At 41.2% G+C, this 26429-nt stretch overlaps 1 protein-coding gene and 1 pseudogene across 4 annotated transcripts in view; both read right to left on the minus strand.

Moving 5' to 3' along the window:
• dpp6a (dipeptidyl-peptidase 6a) overlaps positions 1–26429 on the minus strand; it is a 615071-nt gene that overhangs the window by 7915 nt on the left and 580727 nt on the right. For all 4 annotated transcript variants that reach the window (XM_017705640.2, XM_017705658.2, XM_037536774.1 and 1 more), the window contains 5 exons: positions 20313–20411; positions 17582–17651; positions 7609–7803; positions 5683–5737; positions 827–926 (listed from right to left, as the gene is read on the minus strand). In XM_017705640.2, coding sequence (XP_017561129.1) covers positions 827–926; positions 5683–5737; positions 7609–7803; positions 17582–17651; positions 20313–20411 — 519 coding nt within the window. The remainder of the gene's footprint in view (positions 1–826; positions 927–5682; positions 5738–7608; positions 7804–17581; positions 17652–20312; positions 20412–26429) is intronic.
• On the minus strand, positions 25991–26123 carry LOC119263132 (annotated as a pseudogene).

The raw sequence follows: 26429 nt of genomic DNA on the forward strand, positions 1-26429 counted from the left end.
GGCTTAGAAGTATGTGTGTGTGTTTAGGTTCAGGTAGACTGAAAGGTACATGAATAGCTTTAATTTAGTTTATATACACTCACCAGTCACTTTATTAGGTACAGTTGCTTGTTAACACAAATAGCCAATCAGCCAATCACACGGCCGCAACTCAGTGCATTTAGACATGTAGAGGTGGTCAAGACAACCTGCTGAAGTGCAGACCGAGCATCAGAACGGGGAAGAAAGGGGATTTAAGGGACTTTGAACGTGGCGTGGTTGTTGGTGCCAGACGGGCTGGTCTGAGTATTTCAGAAACTGCTGATCTGCTGGGATTTTCACACACAACCATCTCTAGGGTTCACAGAGAACGGTCCGAAAAAGAGGAAATATCCAGTGAGCGGTCAGTTGTGTGGATGAAAATGCCTTGTTGATGTGAGGGGTCAGAGGAGAATGGGCAGACTGGTTCCAGATGATAGAAAGGCAGCAGGAACTCAAATAACCAACCAGAACCTCTGAGGAACGTTTCCAACACCTTGTTGAAAGTGTAACATGAAGAATTAAGACAGTTCTGAAGGTAAAAGGGAGTCCAGCCTTTTACTAGCAAAAAAACCTAATAATGTGGCCGGTGAGTGTAAATAAATAAATAAATAAATGCGTTTTTTTTCTCAGTAATTCTGTTTTAGTCGGTTTTGCAGTGGACATTATAACTTTGATTTAGTTGTCCTGTATTCCCGGACATTTAACCTGCTTTTCTCTCTCTATTTCCAACCTCCTCACCCCCCCCACCCGAGCCCATACTACTCCACCCTCGCTCCCACCCCAGCTTCCATCCTGCACAGTTTACCGTAGAGCTCGAAGTCAGTGATGGGTGAAAGAACGGCTCCACACTTCAGTACAGAGTCTTCAGAGCTGAGCAGAAGGCTGGTGATGTATCCTCCATACACCTGGAACATACAACCAACCCACACACACACACCGAGCACAGCTCTGATCACAACAGCTTAACGAAGAAACAGCCCTAAAGTCTGGATTCTCTACCTCACAACCTGATACACAGTCACTTTTATTATCCTCCTCCTGTATTTAGTTCTCTACTACATCTTATTTTACTTTTCTTTCTTTCTTTCTACTGCATTTTGTTTGTTTTAAATCACTGTGTAAAAGTAATAAATAAAATATATGACTAATTAAAATCTATTACCCCACCTGTATTGGTTTGTTATTCTTGGACAATACCACACTTTAAAACACCACCCGTATCATTTTTTTTTAGCCTGTTTATTGTTTTTTTTTAATTAACAACAAATCTCTACTATAAACAGAAACATTTAACAGCAAATTCATTGCATAAGATAAAAAAAGAAGAGCAGAAGGTATACCTGCCATAAACTGGTCAAAGTGCAGCAAGTTTGCCTTCAAACCTTTTCTGCAGCTTTACAACATGTGGACGTTCTTTAACAGGTTCTTGATACTCATTTACAAACACAGTTCTTTCAAAGAATCGCTTGGATCTTTTATTTTTTATATGGAACTGGACCTTTTTGGATTTTTTTTTCTGGGTAAAATTAATAAGATCTATCTGCATTTCCCTGTATCAACTGGCATTTCTTCTTCTCAGGCCTCTGTTTCACTCTCACCTGATAATTGTCTCTCTGTTTTCTCCCCTGTGAACTCTCACACCGTGTCCGAGATTATGTCCAAATCCTCTCCTTGCACATCTCAACTAGATCCTGCTCCTACAGCTACTCTTAAGTCTGCTTCCTCTGTTACTGCACCACACATAGCTCATATGATTAATCTATGCTTTTCATTAGGCCGTGTTCCTCCATCTCTCAAAATAGCTGCTATTACTCCTATCCTAAAGAAACCTGGATTGGACTCATCCTCACTAGCCAACTACAGACCAATCTCCAATCTCCTTTTCTTAGCTAAAGTTATGGAAAGAGTTGTAGCCTCTCAACCGCATGACTTTCTATCCTCCAGTAACCTCTATGAGCCTTTTCAGTCTGGCTTCCGCACCCTACACAGTACTGAGTCTGCCCTTGTAAGAGTTTTAAATGACTTGCTGCTGTCTACAGATGCAGGATTTCTTAACATCAGCAGCTTTCGACACCGTTAACCATAATCTTCTTATGTCTAGACTGTCATCTGTTGGCATTACTGGCCTTGCCCTTCAGTGGTTACAGTCATACCTTGCTGATAGGCATCAATACATTTCTATGGGCTCCCACAAATCTGGCATCGCTCCTGTTGATCGTGGTGTACCCCAAGGATCTATCCTTGGCCCTCTCCTCTTTATCATTTGCATCTCCCCACTCGGTCAGATCATCCGCAACCATGGTTTTAACTTTCACTGCTATGCTGACGATATTAAAATTTATGTCAGCTCTACCTCCCTCTCTGCTTCCGCCCAGGCTTTCAGTTCTTGAGTCAGAGATTTGAACATTTGGTTGCAAATTAATTATCTGAAACCAAACGCTGATAAAACCGAGGTTCTCTTAGTTGGAGCTCAAACCTCACTTTCCCAGGCATTGAATTTTTCAGTCAACATTGATGGTGTTGATATTAAGCCAGCCCAATTTGTTAAGAACCTTGGCTGTCTTCTTGACTCATCTCTTACTTTCGAGTCTCACATTAAGCTCGTCACTAAAACTGCATTTTATCGTCTGCGTAACATTGCACGCTTACACCCTATGCTGAGCGACACTGATGCTAAAATGTTGATCAATGCCTTCATCGTCTCTCGCATCGATTACTGTAACTCACTTTTTTAATGGACTTCCAGTTAAACTAATCAATCGTCTTCAGTACGATTGGCTTCCTATTAGTTCTAGGATTAAGTACAAAAACCTTCTTCTTACCTTCAAGGCTTTACATGATCCGGCTCCGACATTCCTTTCTGATCTCATTTCTTTATACTGTCCCTCTCGTGCTCTCCGATCTTCTAATGCTGGACTCCTCACAGTTCCCTCAATTAGACTTTCTACTATGGGTGGCAGATCTTTCAGTGCTGCTGCCCCCAAACTCTGGACGTCCCTACCTTCCACTCTCGTAATTGCTCTTCTCTGTCTTCCTTCAAATCCTCACTAAAAACCTTCCTTTTTCCCTCTTTAGTGTGAGTTTTTTTTATTTTGTTTTCCTCAACAAAGATGATGTAACACATCCTTGGGTTTGGGAAAGGCGCTATATAAATTTAACTTATTATAATTATTGTTATTATTATGCTTTTGTCAGTTTGCTGCTTGTTGATTTATCCCTAGTTCTGCAAGTACTGCCCAGTGTGGTCTGATGAAGATGCTGCAGCTACCACTTTAAAATCCATTTAAAAGCTTTATTTGAGAGAGAGGGCTACAATCATGACTTCTATCACAACAACACAAAGCATGCTGCAGCTGGGCTTCAGCCTGCACTACTACACATGGTTTTAAGGGTCAAAATAGGGAAATGTCTTAACATTGCTGAAAGCAGTTAGTGGAATTAATCATTTATTAGAACAGAACAGAATCTCATTGTCATTATTCTCAGGTATAATGAAATGCCATGTGGCATCTCTCCTACAGGAACAGGAATAATAAATAGATAAAATATATTTAATGAATAAAAACTCTAAACAAATATAAATAAACAATTAACAATTTATGCTAACTTTGACAGACCTAATATTATTTATTATTATTTGGTGCTTTGTTCTGGTTGTTGTTAGGTAGTTATAGCTGATCTGTTTTATTATTAATCCAAACAAATCTAACTTTATACTTCTAACAGAGACTCTCTTATGGAATGGCAGGTAGACAGACCCAAGTGCAGAGAGGAAAAGTGTCTTAAATTAATTTATTGAGGCAATGGAGTGTGAATTTGGTGATCGGGCACGCTGGTATTGAGGTGGCTCAGAGCGAGCCTCGAACCGCCAATGCAATCTGAAGAGCTACCGCTGTGCCACCAGGAAGCAGAGGTGAAACGGAAAAACACCTCAACGAATGGGAAATAAAAAATGTCGGGAAAAAGGCAAACAAAGGGTACGCTGAAAGCAGCATGCTTAAACAAAGGCTGAAATAGAATCAGAAGTTTTTTTTTCTTTCCTTTTTGTTTCATTTCGTTTCTTTTCTTTTTCTTTTGTTTATATACCACCTGGATTAAGTACCATACCTTACAAATGTGTGACAAAGGGCTGCTATTTGCCACAGCCTTAGTTAGAGGAGTCCACATGTGTGCCAGGTCGGACCTAATCAGTCCAATGGCTTCTGGGAATTGGAGTTCCCTGAACTTATGGTGCCTCACTGCCATTGCCCTGTGCTGGTGGCCAATGGCCCAGGTAACACATTTATATCTGAAAAATTGATATTCATTTATATTCATGCAAAAAACAAACAAACAAAAACACCCCCCCCCCCTCCAAAAAAAACAAAACAAAAACAAATAGAAATGAAAACTCCTCTCCTCCCATCTTTCATAACACAATGTTCTCCTCTTGACCTACAGCATTTCTCAGTAGACTGCATGCTTGGAAAAAACGGTTGCCTCAAGGGCCTGTTTTACATGTGTGTTAGTCCCAGTCCTAGAGACCCTACACCCCGCACAGCTTCATCTCCTTCTCCAACACATGCGGTTCAGCTCTCGAGAGGCCTGGTAATTTAGTGATGAGGTCAATCAGACTGTGTTAATGTTGTAAACTGTGCAGGGGAACAGATCATTACACCTGAGGCAACTGCTTCATTATGCTACTGTACATTTGCAGTATTTGACAGGCGCTCTAATCCTGACTAAATCACAGAAGTGCATCGCTGTCTACTTGGAAAAAACATATCCTTGTGTTAGTGCAAACAGGGCAGCATGTTAGATACCATCAAGTTGAGGCACTGCCAGAAACAGGGGCCAGGGACGATAGCTGATGCTGAAATGTAGAGATTACACGGAGCTTTTAAGATCAGGTTTTAGACTGATAGACTGGATACACTCAAATATGCTGCTGTACTTGTATTATTTTAACACTCATACCAACTCACACAGACCAGAGCACACAGTTTGATGTATATTACATATACGTGTATCAGTCTCTTCATATTATTAGTCTTATTCTATTCTTTATTATTTGCAGCGAGCAGTTGGGTATTAGGTGTCTTGCTCAAGGGCACTTCAGTCACGTACTGTCAGCTCAGGGGATGGAACCGGCAACCTTCTGGTCACGAGGCTGGTTCCCTAACCCTATGAAAGTGACCAGTTTCACATAGTGAATAAACATACTGAATATGGGTTTTACACCAACTGTGCAATTTAGTAGATTATTCAACTATATTTATCAATGTATGTTTGGCTTAAAATACATGTTGAAACCCATAAACATTAATTGTTAGTTTATCATTGTTTTTTATGTTAATGATCTCCTTTACTGTATACTTAACATGGTTTACGTTATCTCTCTTTCTCTCTCTAGCACACACGCCTCTTGATCCTCACTGTTTACTGCATACATTGATGTTTATATGGCTTCATGCTGCCTTCAGTCAACACTAGAGATACATGATCCTGCAGGGTTGGGACTATTGTGTCACTGAGTTGCTCTCAGTGCAGGTTGTTTTCGAGTGAAGCTGAGGTTGTGGATGATTGAGCGACTCTGCTGGAGTTAAGGTTATTACCCCTCACTGATATTTTCTGTTTCACCTCTACAGATTACAGAAACAGGAAAAAAGTGAGAGTTCTTACCTGTCCGAAAGCTCCGATCCTGGTTTTGTCAATGTACGGTTCTTTTATGAAAGCGCTGCAAAACATAACAACAGAAAAACTGTTACTGATCACTGTTTACGTTAACCTCAACAAACGTCCAACAAACGAGACCATCCTCTTATTATTCGTCTCCAGAACATTAAAGAAAGCAACAGTCTGAATGAACCAGTGTGAAAGGGGGGAGAACACTCTAGAACAGTGTGAATAGAGAAGAGAGCATTCTAGAACGGTGTTACATTTACATTTACAGCATTTAAGATATAAGATGCTCTTATCCAGAGCGTCTTACGAGAAGTGCCTATCTAGAGAAAGTATCTTTGCTAGTTACCAATAGGTTAGAGAGAAAGCCAGTCCTGAGCTCAGATACTGCTAGAAACAAAAGTCACTGCAGACACCAAGAGAACAAGGAACATGAGAAGTGTTGATGATGATGAGAAGAAGATTTGAGAGGTGTATGAATTGAATAATGTGAATAAGGAGTTATAGAGCAGTATGAATGGAGGAGAACCTTCCAAAGATGTTCATACCGTTTAGGGGCTGGTAGCACCAACAGGTCTGAAAGACTGCTGGTCATTATAGCAACGTAGACAATAATCTCACCTAACTAGTAGCTAACAAAAAGGCAAAAGAAGAGATTTAAGATTAACGTTTATGAATCGGTGATGAATGTACTTTTATAATCATTCCAGCTGGTTTCCTGACGCATTTAAAACAAAATTTGCAAAGCTGAAGTCGGCTTCTTGTTCGAATCATCTCGTTCCGCCTTAAGTGTTGACTGAGGTGCCAGAATGTATCTGCTGCACCATTTAAGGTAGAACGGAAAAATTCGAACGAGAGGCTGGCAAATGAGAAACTAACTTCAGCCTCGTAAAAAACAAACAAGAAAGAAGAAAAAGTTTCCTGCTGGAGATGCGAGAAAAGCAGCTATAGCTGAGCTAAAGCTTAAAGCTTTCTTTTAGACTGTATTTTGCAGTCTATACTAGCCCATTAACACATACTAAAACAGATTTACAGCCAAGATGGTCAAATAGACAAATTGTTGTGGCTCCTGAGATGATTCGATTTTTATTGAAAGGACAAAATGGCTCTTCTTAGCAATTGGGTTGCCGACCCCTGCACTAGGCGATCTGTACTGTGCACGAGCACATTCGACCCCCAAAGTCCAGTTTGTTTGACTAGTCTGATCACTCTGTACACTGAAGAGGTGGGCTCTGGCGTGGTTCACTTGGACTCGGGTACAATAGTGTGATTGCTAACCATGCAGACCTAAACACTTTTCAGTTCAATGGAGAATTCTTGGGTTAATAACAGGTCTGGTTTGGTATGAAGAAAATCAATTGTAGTCGGCGAGTAAAGCGGAAAATTCCTCCCTCAATATCAGCTCCCACTGTAGAAATCTTCTTATGCGTTGCCCGAAAATCACTGCATTGCATAAACGATAAATCTAAGGTGAGCGGGCTGCGTATCACTGTGTTCATAAGAGACTTTTGAGTATAATATCTCAAAGAGGTGCAGAAGGAGCTTACACTGCTTCACATCAGCACTAGTGATCAGTCTGAGTACAGTAAGGCCCTCCTGATAAGCCACCAAGTACAAAGATGAACTCAACTCAACAGGGGGAGTGTTACGTGTTAGTGTTAGGTGTGGGGGCAGTTTTACTTGGGCACGATACAAGGCAACTGGACATAGTGTGAGTACGGCCTTATCGGAAATTCAGCTTATGACCAGCTGTTGCAACAGTCTTAAAGTTATGCCCAGAAAGTTTTGACCTACTTAGCTTACGACCAGGTGAAAGCCCTGTTGGTGCAACCAGCCCCAGGTGTGATATGGAAGGAAGGAGCTTCACATCAGTCATGCTTTGTTTGGTTATACTGGTGTGCATGGTCAGCAGCGTCTACAGTGTACCTGAGGGCCTTGAGCTGGTCCTCCTCTTCGAACCTGCCCAGCCTCCGCTGAACCTTGTGGAGGAGGTTGGTGCCCTGGAAGCCACTTCCACGGCCATCAAAACGCATTGCAATAACACCGAAACTGCTGACCAGCACTGTAGCCCAGTCCACCTGGAACTGCTCCGAGATTGACTGCCCACCTGGAGTACCATCTCTATGAGAGAAAGAGAGAGAGAACCATTAATAGTGGAAGGTAATGTATTTGTTGTAACCTCACTCTGTTCTTCCACATCGACGACCTGAGATCTTTTGAGGGGTGAACAGTCCCTGCATTAGTGGCGCACTTGCGAGTGATAAACAGTGCCTGTGCTGTTTTTATTAACATTTCTGTCCAGCCAAACAGGAGCTGAAAGTGAAAATGCATGTATGCTACTTTTTCAGTAAATCCGTCCACATTTCACGTTACTTCAGAGGGGATCAAATGTCGGACCACTAGCACAACAATCTGAGTGAGAAGCAGAATGTTTGACATATTTACTTCTGCTCTAATGACAGCGTGAACTCCAGCTGGCACGACTCAGATCACTAATAGTGAAAATAACATCTGACAAGCAGGACTAAATCCGCCCGAGAATCTCCTGGAAAAAAAAATCTGATCTTTTTGTACGAAGGACTTAACATGATAAACATATTACATGAATTTGGTTACATTTAAAAAGTGACCGAGAAATGAATTTTTACTGAACTTTTTTGTGTTTTAATTTTCTCAAAAGTCTAAAAGGTTCTGTTGTTTATTTCCAGGGTGAAATGAAAATAATAATTCTAGGTTTTCAATGTGGTCTCAAACATCTGGACCCCATTTTTTTACTGACTTACTGACTGACTGACCAACTTCTACCATAGAGACATAATGTGCAGTACAAAAATAAGCAAGTGAACTCAACATCATATAAAGATATATACATTTATGATATATAAATATCATAAAGGTAACTATGCAGTGGTGCATGTCACATTCAGTGAGTGACCGCACTGTAACCAGACTCCTCAGGATTAAGCTCTTTGTAGAAAATATGCTTTTTATTGACTCTTCTCTACAGATCACTGTATGTATTTAATGTGAACAGTATTTTGGATCCACTAAAATCAGTGCTGTGTCAATTCTGGGAGGCGCCATATTCGGGTCTGGTTTGTTCTGGCAGGCCCGGCTGCTGCTGTTGCAACTGAGTTTCAAACAAGCATAGAGGGAATTGCAGGAGCCTTTGCATTATGCAACACAAGTGAAATTTAGTTTTCAGGCCCACTAAAGGTGCCTGGAAGTTTCATAGTGCAAAACCAGCCCGAGCTGTCGACTCATACTCACGTTATACCTCATGCCACAGTGGGACTTTTGAGTATAATATCTCAAAGAGGTGCAGAAGGAGCTTACACTGCTTCACATCAGCAGTAGTGATCAGTCTGAATTAAAATATACATTCTAGTTTTATTTGTTAGGTGTTTATGTCTTTAATTTCAGGTACATTAGTTAATGGGTTAAATGCCAGAGCAGGTCAGTAAACAGGTATCAAATCAGTCATGGATATCGTTCCCTGTGCAAGCAGTGAAACTTATACTCCAGTCATTTTTAACCGTGATAAAATCAGACTCTCTAGGAGTTGGATTTGTTGAAGTACGGTGCCGATCAGGGGTGTCAAACTCAACCAGTAAAAGGGACACATTTAAAAAAACCTCAACATATCTGTGGGTTTTTATTTCATTCTCAATGTTGTGCTGTAACCTGAACTGGCCATTGTTTATTCACAATATGCAAATACTTCAAACTGTGAAATATAGACACTTGTAGTAGACTTGAAAAATTACATGGACACTTGAAATATTCAAATTTTTAAGGCCCAGTCCCATTTCACCCCTCACCCCTACCACTTAGCCCTACCCCTCTGTTTTGCGCATTCACGTCTAGGGGCAGGGTGTCCTGATTCTTGTTGAGATACAGGGGTAGGGCAAAGGGTTGGGGCTACATGGCCCTCCAAACGGAGGTTTTTCAGGTTCACTCTAAATGGAGAGTTATGAGAAATAGTAAGATGGCTGCGCAAGCGACTAAAGAAACCCACAAATGTGAGGATTTTCGCTGTTAAATTACAATAACCACTGTTTCATCTTAGTTTAATGGGGTTTCAATGTATTACGGTCATTTTCTTTATAACAAGTTTTTAAAAAATCGCTTATAGCATGTTGATGTCTAAATTTCCTGTTCCACATTAAATAGTCCAGCAGTTCTGAAGCCTGATGCGCCAGAATGTAACTGCTGCACCGTTTAAGGTGGAACGGGAAAATTCTAACAAGAAGCTGGAGAATATCTGACTTCAGCTTCATATCACTGAAGAATTAGGGGAGGGGGATTATAATAAATACTTGCCCCCCTCTTTGAAGGTGTATGATCCCTAAATGTATCTAAAGCCCAGCAGTGAGGAGCTGAACTTTCCCCTCCTCTGCGGTCACTGCAGACGGGCAGGGTCGCCTACAGAGCAGCTCTAGTAGCTGTTAATGAAATGATGCTCTTTTTATTTGAGGGTCTCATTTCAGAGGGAAGATCTCAACCACTGCCCCTTGTAACTCAGTTCTAAGGGGTAAGGTGACTCTTGAAAACAAGGGGTAGGTAAAAATAAGAAATGGGATCGGGTGTCACGATCGGCCCCTCCCAGTCCTGTCCATGTGTTCGTGTTTTGGTTTAGCCCATGTGCGTTTGTTTTGGTTTAGCCCCCTTGTTTCATGACTCCACCCCTGATTGTCTCCACCTGTCCCTCGTTTTCCATGTGTATTTAAGCCCTGTGTTTGCCCCTTGTCTTGGCTGGTCTTTGTTTGATGGTGCTGTCCGTTTGATGTGTTGTTTGTTGGTTGTATCTATTGTATTCTCATCTTGATGTTGTTTGGGGTTTTGTGTCATTTATCATGTCTGACTATCGTTCTATCCGTGTTGGTTCTTTGACCCTGGACCATTTTGACCATGACCCTGGATTTGTCCATGATAAAAGTCAGTTATCTCAGCATACGTGTCCGTCTCCTCGCTCCCTGTCACACCTCCAATGTCCCCAGGAGCTCAGTCGTTTAAACCTACCTATTTGCCTGAACTAGACTCCTGACATCCTTTCTTTGCTGCAAGCTCATTAATTCTTGGGCTCAGTTTCTGAGCGGCTGAGCTCATATTCAGTGTTTATTATTGGTTGAACTGCAGCTGAAATGCACCCAATATACCCTTAGACTGGAATAGGAGAGTCCAAGCACATGTTACATTGTAGTGCATGCTGGGGACTGTACTGCAGTTCACTGAGAAGGAGGCTCATATTAACAGGAAATTAAAATGCTTTTGCAGGCCGGATAGGATTGTGTCTTGACACATGGGGATTATAGACGGCAGAAAAGCTTCCACTGCCGTCTAAATGGATTCAGGATCAATTACAACACACAGAAACAGAAACAAAAGAAAGGCTTTTATAAACCGCTCACGTTCAATACTTTTCTTAGAATTTCCAGTCATAACAGCCATTAAGAACAAGTTATTACATTTCAGGAAGCATTTCTGAGGGGATTTGTTATAAGGAAGGAGAACGTCAAAGAAAAGTAAGTGAAATAGAGTTTCCAAAACTGGAGTTGAAAAACAGTTTAAAAGCTACAGAGAAGCTGGGCTTCCTAACAACTACCTGGAAGAGCTGGTAGACACCAGAACTGCCCCCATCAGATAAACAGCACTGAAAGCTTCGATCTCTGAGAGAGAGGAGAAGATCAAGCTGCTTCAGATCTGAAAACATCCACAGGTGTTCCTGTCCATCCTTCCACACCAAACTAATCTACAGCAGTGACCCTGAGAAGGTTTGGGCTGTGTAAAGTGTAGATAAATGACTCTCCAAGTAATTATTAATTATCAGTAAATGAAAAAAATGTTCAGGTACAATTACAAATGAGTTCAGTTCACTTTGATTAATGCACTTCCCTCTAACACCTGAACAGAGATCAATTCACCTTCCTCACCTCTTTCCCCTCTTACACACACACACACACACACACACACACTCACACACACACACACACTCTCTCTCACACTCATTTACTTTCCCTCTTTCTCTCTCTCTCTCTCTCTCTCTCTCTCTCTCTCACACACACACACACACACACACACACACACACACACACACACACACACTCAGTCTCTGTCTCACACACACATACACACTCAGTCTCTGTCTCACACACACATACACACTGTCTCTCTCACACTCATTTACTTTCTCTCTCTCTCTCTCTCTCTCACACACACACACTCTCTCTCACACTCATTTACTTTCCCTCTTTCTCTTTCTCTCTCTCTCTCTCTCTCTCTCACACACACACACACACACACAGTCTCTGTCTCACACACACATACACACTCAGTCTCTGTCTCACACACACATACACACTGTCTCTCTCACACTCATTTACTTTCCCTCTCTCTCTCTCTCTTTCGTTGGTGCCGTAATCAGAGGACGGTTTTGCTGCAGGAGCAGGCAGGCAGTGACTGAGCCGTCTAGATTAATAGAGAGATTAAAATGTGCATGTTAGCTGGATTAGAAGACTTGAGGAGGCTCAGTCTGAGCTCAGGGGCAGGGCAGACAGCACATAAAGAGAGCTGGGAGAGGAGCAGGAGGCTGGAGAACGGCTATTCAATAACCCAATAATATATTCAATGACTCCATTTCTCCATTACCAGGCTGAGCCACACTCGTTCTGCTACACCAAGAAGGTGCCAAGCATTAACAGCCATGCCGTGAGCTCTTAAACCACATTCATTACCGTATTCTTACAGTGCTTCACTCAGATTGAATTTATTTCAATTTGTATTGAAGACACTGGAAATTTCATCATACTGCTCCATCCACCCATCCATCCATCCATCCATCCATCCATCCATCCATCCATCCATCCATCCATCCATCCTTCTTTAGGGAGCCAAAAGTGGTTCTGTGATAGATGCCATAGAAGAACCACTTTTGATTCCCCAAAGAACCTTGTTTGAAAAAGCAATTTATAAACGTTAAGAACATGTATAGGTTCTTTACCAATTTAAGGGTTCGTTATAGAACCTTTACATTGTGTAGAGGTTCTTTCAACTTTAAAAAGGTTCTTTACACTCACATATCTGATTCTGTAAAGAACTCAGATCAACGCACTGTACATTTTGCCTTAAACTACATAAACTGATCTTTATTCATGAAGTTAAATATATATCTTTTTCTGCTTTTGTACATTTTCTCTCCTCCTTTATTCTGAATATTTGTGTTCAGCTGAGTTGGAGCCGAATCAGAGGATGTAAATCACTCGATAACAGTGTAGTGTACCACTGAGTTACTGAGAGAAAGATTGCCCAGGCTTACATCACAGCCAGTGCTGGTGGTTTGACTTGATGAGGAACATTTACACTTGAATCTGGCAGATGCTTTTATCCAGGATGACATGAAAAGGAGTTAACATGGAGAAAAACCTATATGCCATTCATCAGGTATATGGGCACATTGAGCGCGTTCAAAATGAGCATGAAAAGAAAATTCTGCCATCAATAAAGTGCTCATTACTGCAATTGTGATTTAACATTTTTATTGCTCTGCCCCAGAGTTCAGAAAGATAAACAGAAAAGATTCGGAAACATAGGCAGAGTTTTCCTTTTCTGAACTGATTATTCTTAAATGAACCCCTCCAACAACATCTCACCAAAAACTGAAGCCTATGTTTACAAAAACCGAGCTGAACTAAAGGCTCATCTTATTCTCTCTGTTCTTAGAGCATGAATAATTGACTAAACGGGTGTATTTAGAATGCAGCGCGTACAGTTTGTGATTTCTGTTGTTCTATTTAGCAGATGAATAGAATAAGGAGAGTGTTGTACACACTATAGGTGCAGTACAGGACAGCTCTGAGACCGAGACTGATCGCCACCGGCCTCATCAGACACTATACTGTGAGTGGTGGTTTATTTTTCTACATTCTCAGATCATCATACATTCAGTCCCCTTGGAAGTTTCTATCTGCAGTCTGAGCAGTTTTGAGACATTGAGCTTCAAAGATTTGGCATTCCACATAGCAGAACTGATATGTAGAACACGTCTGTGTCACACATGAAAATGACACACACCCTAAATCTGTTCTAAATGTGTTACGGGGCGGCGGGGAGGCGGGGAGGTGGACCCAAGTGCAGAAATGAAAACCAGTGAGAAGGAGGACTAAATAAACTTATTGGGGCAATGGAGTGTGTGTTTGGGACGTTGGAATTGAGGTGACCCAAAGCCAGGCTCGAACCACCTCTGTACCGAACGACAGTCCGTGGAGTTACCGCTGCGCCACTGGGACGCACAGGTAACAACGGCTAAAGCACCTCAAGGAAGGGAAAATGAAGAGGCAGGAACGTCAGACAAAAGAGACACTGAAACCAGACATGCTCAAACATAGGCTGAACTGGGAACGTGAAATACAAGATAACGAGAAAACTAAAGTGACGTCCTCTGTAATTTCGAGGTGAAGTCAGACTTGTTTGCTCTTAGTGGAGTGAGGTGTATTTACACTTATCTTGTATTTGTTATATTGTTATATTGCCATATTCATGTTTTTCTTTATATTTTTATCTGTCATTCCATACGTAAAGTCAGATTTTCTGTGTGTTCTATTGAGAGCCTCACGCCACTCTTCCCCGCAAGAGAGGGACTCACATTCATAGAGTGGTATGAAGGGGGCCCAGGTTTGCAGCTATAAGTCCCAAGGGAGAGTTGGGCCCCTCGTTTTCTTTTAGCATTAGAATGAGCTTTTCCAGATGTTTCCTTATGTGAATGTATGGATGTGCGTTATGTGTGTGCGCACACTCAGTTTAAAAAAGCTGAACCATCTCGGACTTGGAGGAGATCCCACATTGGCCTCTGGGACTCCAACAGGGCTTTTAACACTATCTTTTAATTTTAAATAAAGTTGTTCATGTTTTAAATCCAGACAGTGTCTACAGAGCTTCCGTCTCCCCACCTACACAACTGAGAATAAAAGACAGGAGCAAACACCGTTTATATGTCTTGGAGCTGTTTGTAGCTCAAGCCTTCTTGTGGTTTTAAGTAGTTTTGGGACAGTTACTCTTTGTAGTCAGCTTTTTTTCTTTCTTTTAGTTCTGGGGCAAATTTCTTTCTCAGTCCTCTTTATTTTTCTTTTCTTTCCTTTTCTTTAGTGACACTAAGTACCGGTCACCACTCGACAAAGGTGTGGACAAACGCTACTGCAGGCCATCAACAGGTGTCAGCAGGCGGGGCTGGCTGGACACCTTGCTGGCGTCGCCCTCTGCTGGCAGCAGGCGGGGCTGGCTGGACACCTTGCTGCCGTCGCCCTCTGCTGTCAGCAGGCGACACCAGTTTTAGGTAGAAACCATTAGTTTAAGTTTCCTTTAGGAAACCAGCTACTGTAATAAACTGTCCCAGCAGGTCAGTCTAAAGGCAGTATGAGGTTTAGTTGTTTTAAGTCAAAAATTTTGACTCTAAGACACCAAAATGTCTTATTTTAGGGGAAAGACGAAAAGCCAAATGGACGAATGACTGAAATGAATGTTTATGTTGTAATTAAGACCAGAACAGTTCAAATGTTTAATATTAGGCTTAATATTTATAACATTTAAGACAAAAAGACTTTTTAAAGAGCTGTAAGTAGATGGACAGAGTTTCAGCAACATGTTTTTTATTTTTCATAAAGTTTGATCAACTTTTCCCGCAGTCACTGAGCAGAGCAGCGCCATGACAAAGCAGCAGAACTTGACTGGTCCTCTTGTTTGTATCTGAAGTACTGATAGAACCTTATAGAGCCAAGTTAGAGTTTGACATTGGAGAACCTTTTTTTGTTTTCTAGATAAAGAGTCCAACAATGTAAACAACTTAAAAACATCTCACATAATGTTAATTGGTCGTCACAGGATAAGAATATGTGAAAAACTCAATTTAGACAAAAATGTCAGACAGAACCGTAAAATTCCAAGGGGCCGATTTTCATAGATTTGTAGCAAAACAGGAGGAAAACGGGACGAACTGAAAAAAAGCTCCATGCTTCCTTCGTAAAAATAGTAAAACAGCAAAACCATTTAGTTTTGGTTACTGAGGTTAAGATTACATTTAAGCTTAAACCTTATTATTACTATTATTATTAATATTGTTATTATTATCATTACTATTATTATTACATACAGCCTTACGCAAAAGCTGAACAGTTAAGTGGCGTGTTGTTGATTTTTGAAGTGAAAATAAAGCATCTGCCTTTTCTAATGCACATTTTCTTTTTATTTTCGGAGCATGCCATCACTTTTGCCCCTTCTCATGTTTTATTTCTTTCATCAATATGTTAAATTCAGAAGATAAACAGTAATTGTGCGTTAAAATGTGCAGAGTGTGTTCTCTGTAAATTATTTTCACTAAATATTAAAACAGGTCATTTGATCAGGTGTGCCCAAACTTTTGCATTTGACCATATAGATACGTGCATTGTTGCTGTCGGCACAAAGCCCTGCATCTCTACTTTTGTGTTCATCCATCCATCCATCCATTTTCTAAGCCGCTTCTCTGTCAGGGTTGCGGGGCGGGGGGGTGCTGGAGCCTACCCCAGCGGTCACTGGGAGGAAGGCAGGATACCCCCTGGACAGGTCGCCAGTCCATCACAGAGCAGACAGACAGACACAGACAGTCACTCACACCCAGGGGCAGTTTAGCATGTCCAGTTGGCCTGACTGCATGTCTTTGGACTGCGGGAGGAAACCCACGCAGACCAGGGGAAAACATGCAAACTCCACACAGAGAGGACCCCGGTCACCCGGCAGGGGAATTGAACCCAGGCCCTCCTCGCTGTGAGGCAACAGCGCTACCCACCACGCCACCGTGCCGCCCCTTACTTTTGTGTTCCTATTTATTTATTTTTATTTTAAAACACTTTACATTGTGTAGGAAGTTCGTTACGCGGGGAACTAATGAAAATGGACTAAAATGACTTGGAATAACATCTTGTTATATATCAGCCACAACCACTGCTACACAACAGGTGTATAAAATTAACCACACACTTTTGTAATAAACCCTGGAAATGGACTGAAGAGCTTAGTGACTTTCAATGTGAGGCTGTTATTTACATTTACGGCATTTGGCTGACGCTCTAATCCAGAGCAACTTACAATTTGATCATTTTACACAGGGAGGCCAAGGAGGTGTTAGGAGTCTTGCCCAAGGACTGTTATTGGTATAGTGTAGGGTGTTTACCGAGGTGGGGGATTGAACCCCAGTCTACAGCGTAGAAGGCAGAGGTGTTACCCACTACACCAACCACCGGATAGCGGATATCACATTTCCAATGAGTCAGTTCATGAAACTTCTGCCCTGATAGAGCTGCCCAGTTCAACTGTAAGTGCCATTATGACGCACAGGAGCAACACCAGCTCAGATGTGAAGCGGTAGGACACATAAGCTTACAGAATACTGAAGCACAAAATGCGGGATAAAATGTCCGTCCTCCGTCACAACTTCCAAGCAACATCAGCACAAGAGCTTTCTATTAGAAGCTTAATGGACTGCATTTCCATGATGACCAGGTAAATATCTGGAGTGATGTGGTGTGGTGTGGCACTGGCCTGCACTTCAACCCCATCTAACACCCTTTGAGATGAACTGGAACGCCCATCGCAAGCCACAACTTCTCGCCCAACATCAGTATCTGACCTCTGGTGGCTGAATGCAATCAAATCTTCATGACAGTATTCTAACATCTAGTGTAAAGTCTTCCCAGAAAAGTGGAGGCTGTTCCTGCAGCAAAGGTGCACACTTGGTGCCAGAATAAGATGCTTAGCAAGCACATATGGACGTGATGCTCCGGTGTCCACACTGTTGGTCGTACAGCGTGAGCCTGTGTCCGTGTATTGATGAAACCCGTGAGTCTATAACAGCTGAAGCATTGATACTTACACTAGCAGCAGTAGAGGGTAATGTGCTGTTTCTACGAAGCCGGCAGGTTTCAGGATCTGCATGGTCAGAGCTACAGACAAAAAAACACAGACAGCAAATCAATACGCTACAACAAGCTGGTCAGCATTTTGTACTGTAACACATATGAGCCACGGCCTCTTCACACTCCAGACTATCTCTCTCCAAGTATGGTGGCTAGTGCTCTCACTGTTATTAGCTCATGAAAACCTACGGGTCAGGACGGTTTGGACCCCTATTTCCCGTGTCTTACAATCCCAGTAGTTTTAGGTCATCTTCCATACATGGAACGTTCTGTTTTATCTAGAAAAGGTTTTCTAGATAAAGGAGCGGCAGCAGATCTAACTAAATATAGACCAATCTCAAAGTCGTGGTTGGCTAAAATTTTAGAGACTTTAGTGAACAGCCAACTCAAATGATTTCTTTTTTAAAAAATTCTGTCCTGTTTAACTTTCAGTCAGGTGTTAGAGAAAAATCTCTGCGGCTACCATGGTTTTAAATGATCTCTACGTGGCCTTAGACAGTAAGAAGCACTGTGCTGCCGTTTTTTTAGGCTTATCAAACAATTTCGACCACAGGCTTCTTTTGTGATACTTGCAAAGGATTTGCTTTAATAGCAATGCAATACAATGGGCTCCATAAATCAGTTTTAATTCACACAACAGGAGTCCCACAAGGCTCAATTCTGGGTCATCCAGTTTTATTTGATATGTATGTATATGTATATATGTATGTTTCTCTCTCACTGCCTCTGCCTCAGACTACAAAGTGCACATTTTATACTGTTCTGCCGAATCTAGAAAAACTCCAGCGCTCATTTAGCACCTTACAGAATGCTCTCGGCAAGGAAAAATTAGTTTTAAAGGCCATGAAAATGAAGTTCATGCTGTTCTCCAGATCCTCAAATATTGATTTTAATACTGTGAAAATTACTACCCTCGCAGGATTCAGCATTGAGCGAGTCAGAGTGTAAGTGCCGTGGCATTTGGCTGGATTAGAAGCTCATAATTAAATCTCATATTAATCAACTAGCCAGTGATTGCAGACAAAGGCTCGGATTCCTTTATGAAGATAAGTCTTGTCTGCTTAAGTACGCCAGAAAAAGACTCGTGGAGGCAGCCTGACTATCAGTAGTGGACTACAGTGATGTAGCCTATAGACGTTCATCTGCCAGAAGCCTCAAACTGCTTGACTCAGCCCATCACTCCGCCTTGCAACTCATTAGTGGAGACCATTACAGCTCCCACCACCACAGACTGGCTGATACAGCTGGTTGGTCCTAACCAGCAGCACAACGGTAAACATACTGGCTTATTGTTATGTATGAATTACTCTCCAGCCGTATGCCAGCTTATAGCTCATCTATGACCTCTATAAATAAGAATAATTAGCAGACCCGCTCTAGTGACCAAATCAGCTGTTTGAACTGGGAAAATCTGCTTTTAGCTACAGCACCAGTGAGCTGGACTTCACTACTGGAGTCTCTAAAACTCGTTTAACTTTTTCTTCTTCTTTTATTTCATTTTAGTACTTTATGACTATTTTCAACTATTATTAATCTGTAACATTTAACACTTATTATTATTTTTAAATAGTTTCAATGTGGATTATTACTTTTTTTTTCTTCCCAATCTTATTTTATTTCATCTCAATTCGATTTTTATTTTCATTGCCTTTTAAAATCCTTTTACTGGACTGTTGAAATTTTAGTTCTACTTAGTTTAGCCTCTTAAGTTGAAATCATATTCATTGGTTTATTATATTGATTTTAATTTCTATTTCTCTTTCTTAACGCAATATGAACTGATCTCTCACTTCTTTTGCCATTAATCTTGTTTGTTAATGTACTTTTGTTTTATTTTAACCTGATTAAATTCCACCCTAATTTCTTTTTCAATCCCTTTAACGTTGCAAATGCTCGGCTACACTGAAAATGAAGATCAAACCTCAATGTATTTCCGAGGGAAAATAAAGGTTGATTGATTGATTGATTGATTGATTGATTAATAATTCAAAGGAATGAAGAGTCGTACCAAAATAACTGGACTGAATCGAACTGTTTTGAACTGAATTGTTTCCCAAGGAATCGCATGAGCAGTCCAACTGAAGAGAAGCAAAAAACAAACGTCAGTAAATTGGTTCTGCTGTCCTCTAGCCCTTAATTTATTTATTTATTTGTTTGGTTGGTTATTTTTTTCCCTCTCATTTTATTTTTAATAGTTTTGTAACATTCCTTTTTAATTTGTATTATTGTATTATTACTTTACCAATCTCTTATCTTCTTTTGATCTATTTTTATCTTTTATTCACTGTTTTTTAAAATGTTCTTTTCATTTAAAATGATTAAATGTAGTTCTTGTTTTCTTTGTCATGTCAATGGCTGTTTTTGTAATGAGGGTTACCCTCAGATGTACTTCCGAGTCCAAATAAAGGTTGATTGATTGATTGATTGATTAATCACTGGTCAGTTTCTGACCACACTGTTGGCTAGGTATTTCTGGTTGGTGGACCGCTCTGAATTATTCAACGTTCCATCACCTTAGATGCCTCTCATTGTTAAAACAAGACATTTTCATACGTCTTAAATGTTTAAGTCACTGTAAGATTGTGTAAGGCTTTTTTTTGAAGGATTCACTGGATCCCTGTAGACGCTTCAGATCGGCCTCTGACCGGGTCTCAGCCGCTGTGGATAGCGGATGGTAGGCAAACGTACTGTAGTCGTCAATGTCTATCTCTCTGTATTCCACTCGGGGCATCTGCATGGAGTCCACGGTCCGCCGGAGGCTCAGGTTCAGCTCGATGTCGAACAGCTCTGCCGGAGGACGAACACAACAAAGGCACTTTTTAATGCTAGGCTATCCATATACATCTCAGCTGTAGCATTCATACTGCTATGACATGCTCTTTGTACCAAAATTGCAATGCAATTTCCAAACTGTTTGCAGCGGCGTGTTGCAGAGTGAGATAAGTGTGCTGGTAAAGGCCAGAGCTGGAGGCATTCAGAGCACAGAGAGCAGCTGGGGCTGGTGATAGTGGCGGAGGCTGAAAAGAGCAAAACACCAGCTCTAATCGTCAGGGCCTTTCGTTCTGAAGTGTAGTGACACAGCCACTGAATTACAATTAACCCTTGGGTCCTATTTTAACCCTTAATGCATATTTACTAAATACATAAATACTAAATAAATAATAATAATTAAATAAGTTATAAATAATATTCCTTATTTCCTTTCCTTTATCATCCTTTTTAACCCTTGAATCCATATCTCAGATCCCTTTTAACCCTTACAAGAAAAATCTAGTATCCTTTTTAACCCTTGAATCCATATCTCAGATCCCTTTTAACCCAGATATGAAAAATCTAGCATCCTTTTTAACCCTTGAATCCATATCTCAGATCCCTTTTAACCCAGACATGACAAATCTCTCCATTATTTGGCTGTAATCCAGAGTTGCAGGCTCTGGAGATTAAACAGGGTTATCAACGTATGATAAAATTCCCACAGACAACATCACATCTTTATCACCCTGTATGTTAGTAGTGAATGTTTGCTGGTACCCACACAGCTGATGATATCCAGCCCTGATGCGTCTCAAGAGGCAGGAGTCCTGCAGCTGTTTTACTGACAGAATTAGAGTTCTGTGTTTCGCTCTTCCTGTTTACATACCACACACTTGACAGACAGTTTAAATGGCTAAACCACTGAATGCCAAGCCAAAGTTGTCATTGACGCATGTATATCTGTACAGAGATGCTGCCACACCTCCAAAAGTGATGGGGCAAAATGTATTGGCTCCTAAAAAAGGAAGATATGAAAGAAAGAAAAATGAGTGCAAATGAAACCAAAGCTGGCTAACTGACAAATGACAACTGACGAAATTCTCTGCTGACAATGTCAGTGGTTATAAATCCTGCCCCAGTAAAGCGATTAATGAACAGTGTCCGTGCGTGTCCTGAACCTGCGGCTTCACTGGGTTTCGCCAAAGTTTTATATAAAGGGTCTATAATTAAAAATCAATAAGGTCCAGTTAAAGAAAATTTCCTCAAGCGAAGGTCCAGAACATCATAACGTCTAACTTGCATCATGATTCAGTGCCATGTACTGTTTACTGAAGTAGCCTAGGAGGAATATCAACATCTTATACAGTCAACAACTGAATATCAAGTCACATAAAGTACAATTCAGTCAGATTTCAACAACATTTACTGTCAGTTTTCTCATTTTAGAGAATGTCATATGAAATATGAAATAACCTCCCTCATCCCTCCCCTGTGTGTGCATCGCTCACTCAAGTCTCGGTGCTCATCGTAATGCACAGATCTGATTGGCTGAGTAGCCAATTTACAATGCATGCGATTGGTCTGTGAGTTTCCCAGCCACTAAAGCTACCACCGATTAAAATGGTAAAACCCTGTATAAATTAAATAATTCTCCATAGTTTATCGAACATATATGCAGGTCCGCATAGGACAGCGTATGGGTCCAGACTTGGGCCACGGTCCGCCTATTAGTGACCTCTGTTCTATGTCATCACTGTCCAAAGAAAACTATGTATCTCCATTTTTGTCCATTTTTATTTTTCTACATAATTTCAACACACCAGCTGTCCTCTACATTGTGTGACATTTTTATGATAAATGAACCAATAGAAATGCTCCAAAGTCACTTGGAATAAAATCTCTTTCCATTTACTTACATTAAAAGGCAAGAAGGTTTTTGCCTCCTCCTGTAAAGTTACTATCTTGGAGATACTTGTTTATAGTTGGATGGTGACAATATTATAAAGGAGGAGGAGACGGTTCACAAGCTGAAAAACAAATGAGAAATGGACGTTCAAATTCAACACTGGCGCAATGTTAATGAACAGAAGGCCTGAAGGGCAGCAACGGATCGAAGGGCTGGAAAAAAGAAGGTGGAGTTTGAGCGTATGATTTGATTGGCTGCAATACAGTGACATCACTCACTTTCACTATCATAGATTTGGCTTTTTTTTTTTTTTTAAAGTATTTTTCCCCATTTCATTGGGGTAAGCCTGTGATCCATCTGTCTACATATTTGCATCAATCTAGATGAATCTACATCCATATCTGCTCCGAAATAAAAAAAAAATCAAGCAAAAAGAAACGTTTGTTTTCTTTTTCCATTGTTTTCTCACAAAAACATGGTATGTTTAAGCGAAATATACATTCAGATCATGAATTCTCAGCTTTACATTTACATACAATTTACACAGAATTTACAATTTTCCCTTCTTTACATCAACAATGCCAAATTAGAATGATAAACGTTCTAAAATGAGCTCCTCTTGAGCTTGTCGCGTCAACACCTGCAAAGGTCACCAGCAGGGGGTGACATAAGGATCTGAAGAAGCAAACAGATGGAAAATATTATCACTCTCATTTTGCCATCTGCCTTTTACCGCTGCGCGTGCATTATTCTGTGTCAAGAATAGTAAAACGGTGGTCGAAAACAGAAAAAAACAAACTTTTCCATTTTGGATATGGATATGAATTGCACCGAGTGGCTGATACACAGACTGTCAACATCATTTGCATGTGTTTGTTTCTACGGACCTCGCTGTGCCTCCTGTAATTGAATCCAGGCTTCTACATCAGGCCCTGCTACAATATCTGCAATTTTATATGGTGCTTTCTGATAAATAACACAATTATCCTGCTCTTACACGGAGAGGTCATCTTGTATAGCATACTGAGTACCATCCAGTAATGCAATCAGCCTAGAGAGCTCTCAGCACCAATTCAGCCTCATACAGTTTGACACGGTCAGCGTGCGGAAGCCCTGAGCTGAGTGTATTGGCATGCAGTCTGGGGAGGACTGAGGTTAGGACTGTTTGGGGATGTGTGCCCGTCTATGGTTGGGATGGTGTGCAGCACAGAGGTCAGTAATGAGGTCATCATCTCAGCTGGTACATTATGCATAGCCTCTCTGTGTGTGTATGTGTGTGTCCTGCCAGGACTGTTAGTGCTCCACACTGTGTCGCTCCTCACTGATAATGCCTCTGGCCTCTAGCAGCGCACTGACAGCAACAGGACACTAAGCACCCACTCTCTCTACACGGTCAGAAAAAAGGTAGGGGTGAAAAAGAAGCTTAATCGAGTTGAAAGGCATAAACTGTGATCAGGACGTTGCTCTGTTTCTGCTTGACAGGACTGAGTAACTTATTTTTGCTGCTTCACAGAATCAATAATCAGTATTGATTTCTCCCTTTTGCTAAGGTTTGTGATAGTTAGTCCCAATTGATTAGCTTCACAGCCTCCATTGGAGTGAAGGTCACATTTGCAAGCATCTATAAACACACATAACATGGTATAATGCATTCATAAGGCATTATAAACATGGTTATAAATATTTATAAAAATTGCACTGAATTACACTGTATAGCCATGTTTATTATACACCATGAATTGTTAATATAATGCATTATAAGTAGTGTTAATAACATGTTATACTGTCAGTGCCAAAGAAGTCAGTCCCAGATTGGTGTCATGATTAGCCCCTCCCAGTCCTGTCCATGTCCTTCTGTTTTGGTTTTCAGTCCTGCCCTCTTGTTTCATGGCTCCACCCCTGATTGTTTCCATCTGTTTCCCACCTGTCCCTCATTGTCCTGGGTTGTATTTAAACCCTGTGTTTGTCCCTTGTGTTTGCTGGTCTTTGTTTGTTTGCGCGTTTTGTTGGATGTACTGTTTGAAGTGTGTGTGTTGTTTGAAGAGTTTTGTTTATTTCTGGTCTGTTTGGAGTTCTGTGTTCACTTTGTCATGTCTGTCCCTCCTGCTCTCTATACTGGCCATTTGAACCTGGATTATCTTGACCCTGATTTTAGATTTGCCCATAATAAATCTCGCTCATCTCTGCACATGCGTCCACCTGAACATCGCTCCCCATCGTCACAATTGGAGAGAACAAAGACAAATACAAAGTTTATTTTCCAGTGTTTTATTTCTCAGTGCTGGTGCTGTTAGTGCTGCATCTTTGGGCCTTCATTCCTGAATATTCAGATGCTCCAAACAGGCTGTCCAGCCTAGAATCACTGCTACAGTGCACTTTTCTTACCTAGTGCTCTCACTTTAAATAATACATTACATCACAGCAAACCAAGTACCCATGAGCTTCTCCTCAGAACGCCCTTTGACATCACACTGAGCGTGAAGTCACTGTGGAGTGAAGGCCTGGAGAGGGAGAGGCGAGATAGTCGAGTGCTGTCATTGTAATTTGTTCCCTTGCAGGTTCTAATGTTAAGTGCTAGAACCCTTCACTCTATAACACTACACTACACTACAGTACAGTAAGGCTGATTTCTGCTGGCGTTCTATTGGATATGCAGTGTTAAGTCAGTGCCAGGCTAACGGTGGTGCACATTAACAGTGGTGAACATTGACTTTCCCTCATTGGGTGAAACTCTGATGTTGCTCTAGTTTAAACTCTGACATCTGAAGCCTGGAATGAGCTTTATTGTGTTTTAGTGTTTCAGTAAATCCTTCAGTAAATACTTCAACCTGAAGCCTCAGTCTGAACCCTGGAGGAGGCTTTAGTCCAGCACGCTTCACTTCACTTAGAGTGGACTAATACAGCTTATGAGCTCTTATAATCTGTTATGAATAGCACTTATGATGCATTATGTTAACAACTCATAACGCATAATAAGCATGGCTATAACGTGTAATGCATATTTATAGCCATGTTGTATGATGCCTTATGAATGCACTATAACATGTTAAGAATTCATAGAAAGTATCACCACTGTTTTTTGTCCGTGCATTTACGAAGGTTGCTATGGCCACTAAGATCTAAAAAAAAGTGTTGTTTGCCTTTATTACTGAAATAAAGTGTCTAGGTGTGGAGTTTTGAGATATGCAAGATGCATGATGGGTGTTGCAGAATGTTCAGATGGATAAAATAAACCTATGATTTAGCATGAGATTCAGATTCAGTCCTCATCTCTCCTCTTCCCTCTTCTATGTAGGGAGCAGACCACCAACCAATTATTTTACTCAGGACTGAATGTTGTTTGTATGTCAGTTGGACCGAGTGTTTTCGGACAGTGCATGTATGTAAATTGTAGGCTTTGGCTGTACATGACAGGCAATTCAAACATGCAGTGTGAGTCACCAAAGAGCAAGATTTCTAAAATCACACAGCCTGGCTTTACAATAATCTTTAATTCTGTTTAATAAAAGATACTTTTTTAAATCCCAAAAACGGGGAAATTGCACCTTCGCATTTAACCAACCTGTGAAGTGAAACACAACATGCACACTAGGGGGCAGTGAGCACACTTGCCGGGAGCGGTGGGCAGCCCTATCCACGGCGCCCGGGGAGCAGTTGGGGGTTAGGTGTCTTGCTCAAGGACACCTCAGTCATGGACTGTCAGCCCTGGGGATCGAACCGGCGGTCGCAGGGCCAGATCCCCAACCTCCAGCCCAGGACTGCCCCAAAGGACGTATCAGATATTAAACTGATAAGAACAGATACCACACTTGATCTTAGCCAAAAGGCCGAGAAGCGATGATTTATGCATATACTATCAAGAACAATTATAAACCCATAAAGCAAAAGCACCACATAGCTCTGTTTAACGGGCTTGGACAGCGACAATGAAGCCACGTTCATATGCCCTTTGAAGCTCTGAGCTTTCTTCAAAGGTAACATTCCTGATCTCGCCTTATTCAGCTTCACTCAGCTGTAGCGTCAGCCGCAAACTGCTTGTTGACCCAGAATATCTCAGAGATGCCTTGATTCAGCTAAAACAATAATGAATGGAGATTTTGTCCATGAACTCGAAACAGTGGACATGCGAGAAATAAAGTGGACAG

Source organism: Pygocentrus nattereri, chromosome 3 (genome assembly GCF_015220715.1).
Source record: "Pygocentrus nattereri isolate fPygNat1 chromosome 3, fPygNat1.pri, whole genome shotgun sequence".
Classification (NCBI taxonomy): Eukaryota; Metazoa; Chordata; class Actinopteri; order Characiformes; family Serrasalmidae; genus Pygocentrus; species Pygocentrus nattereri.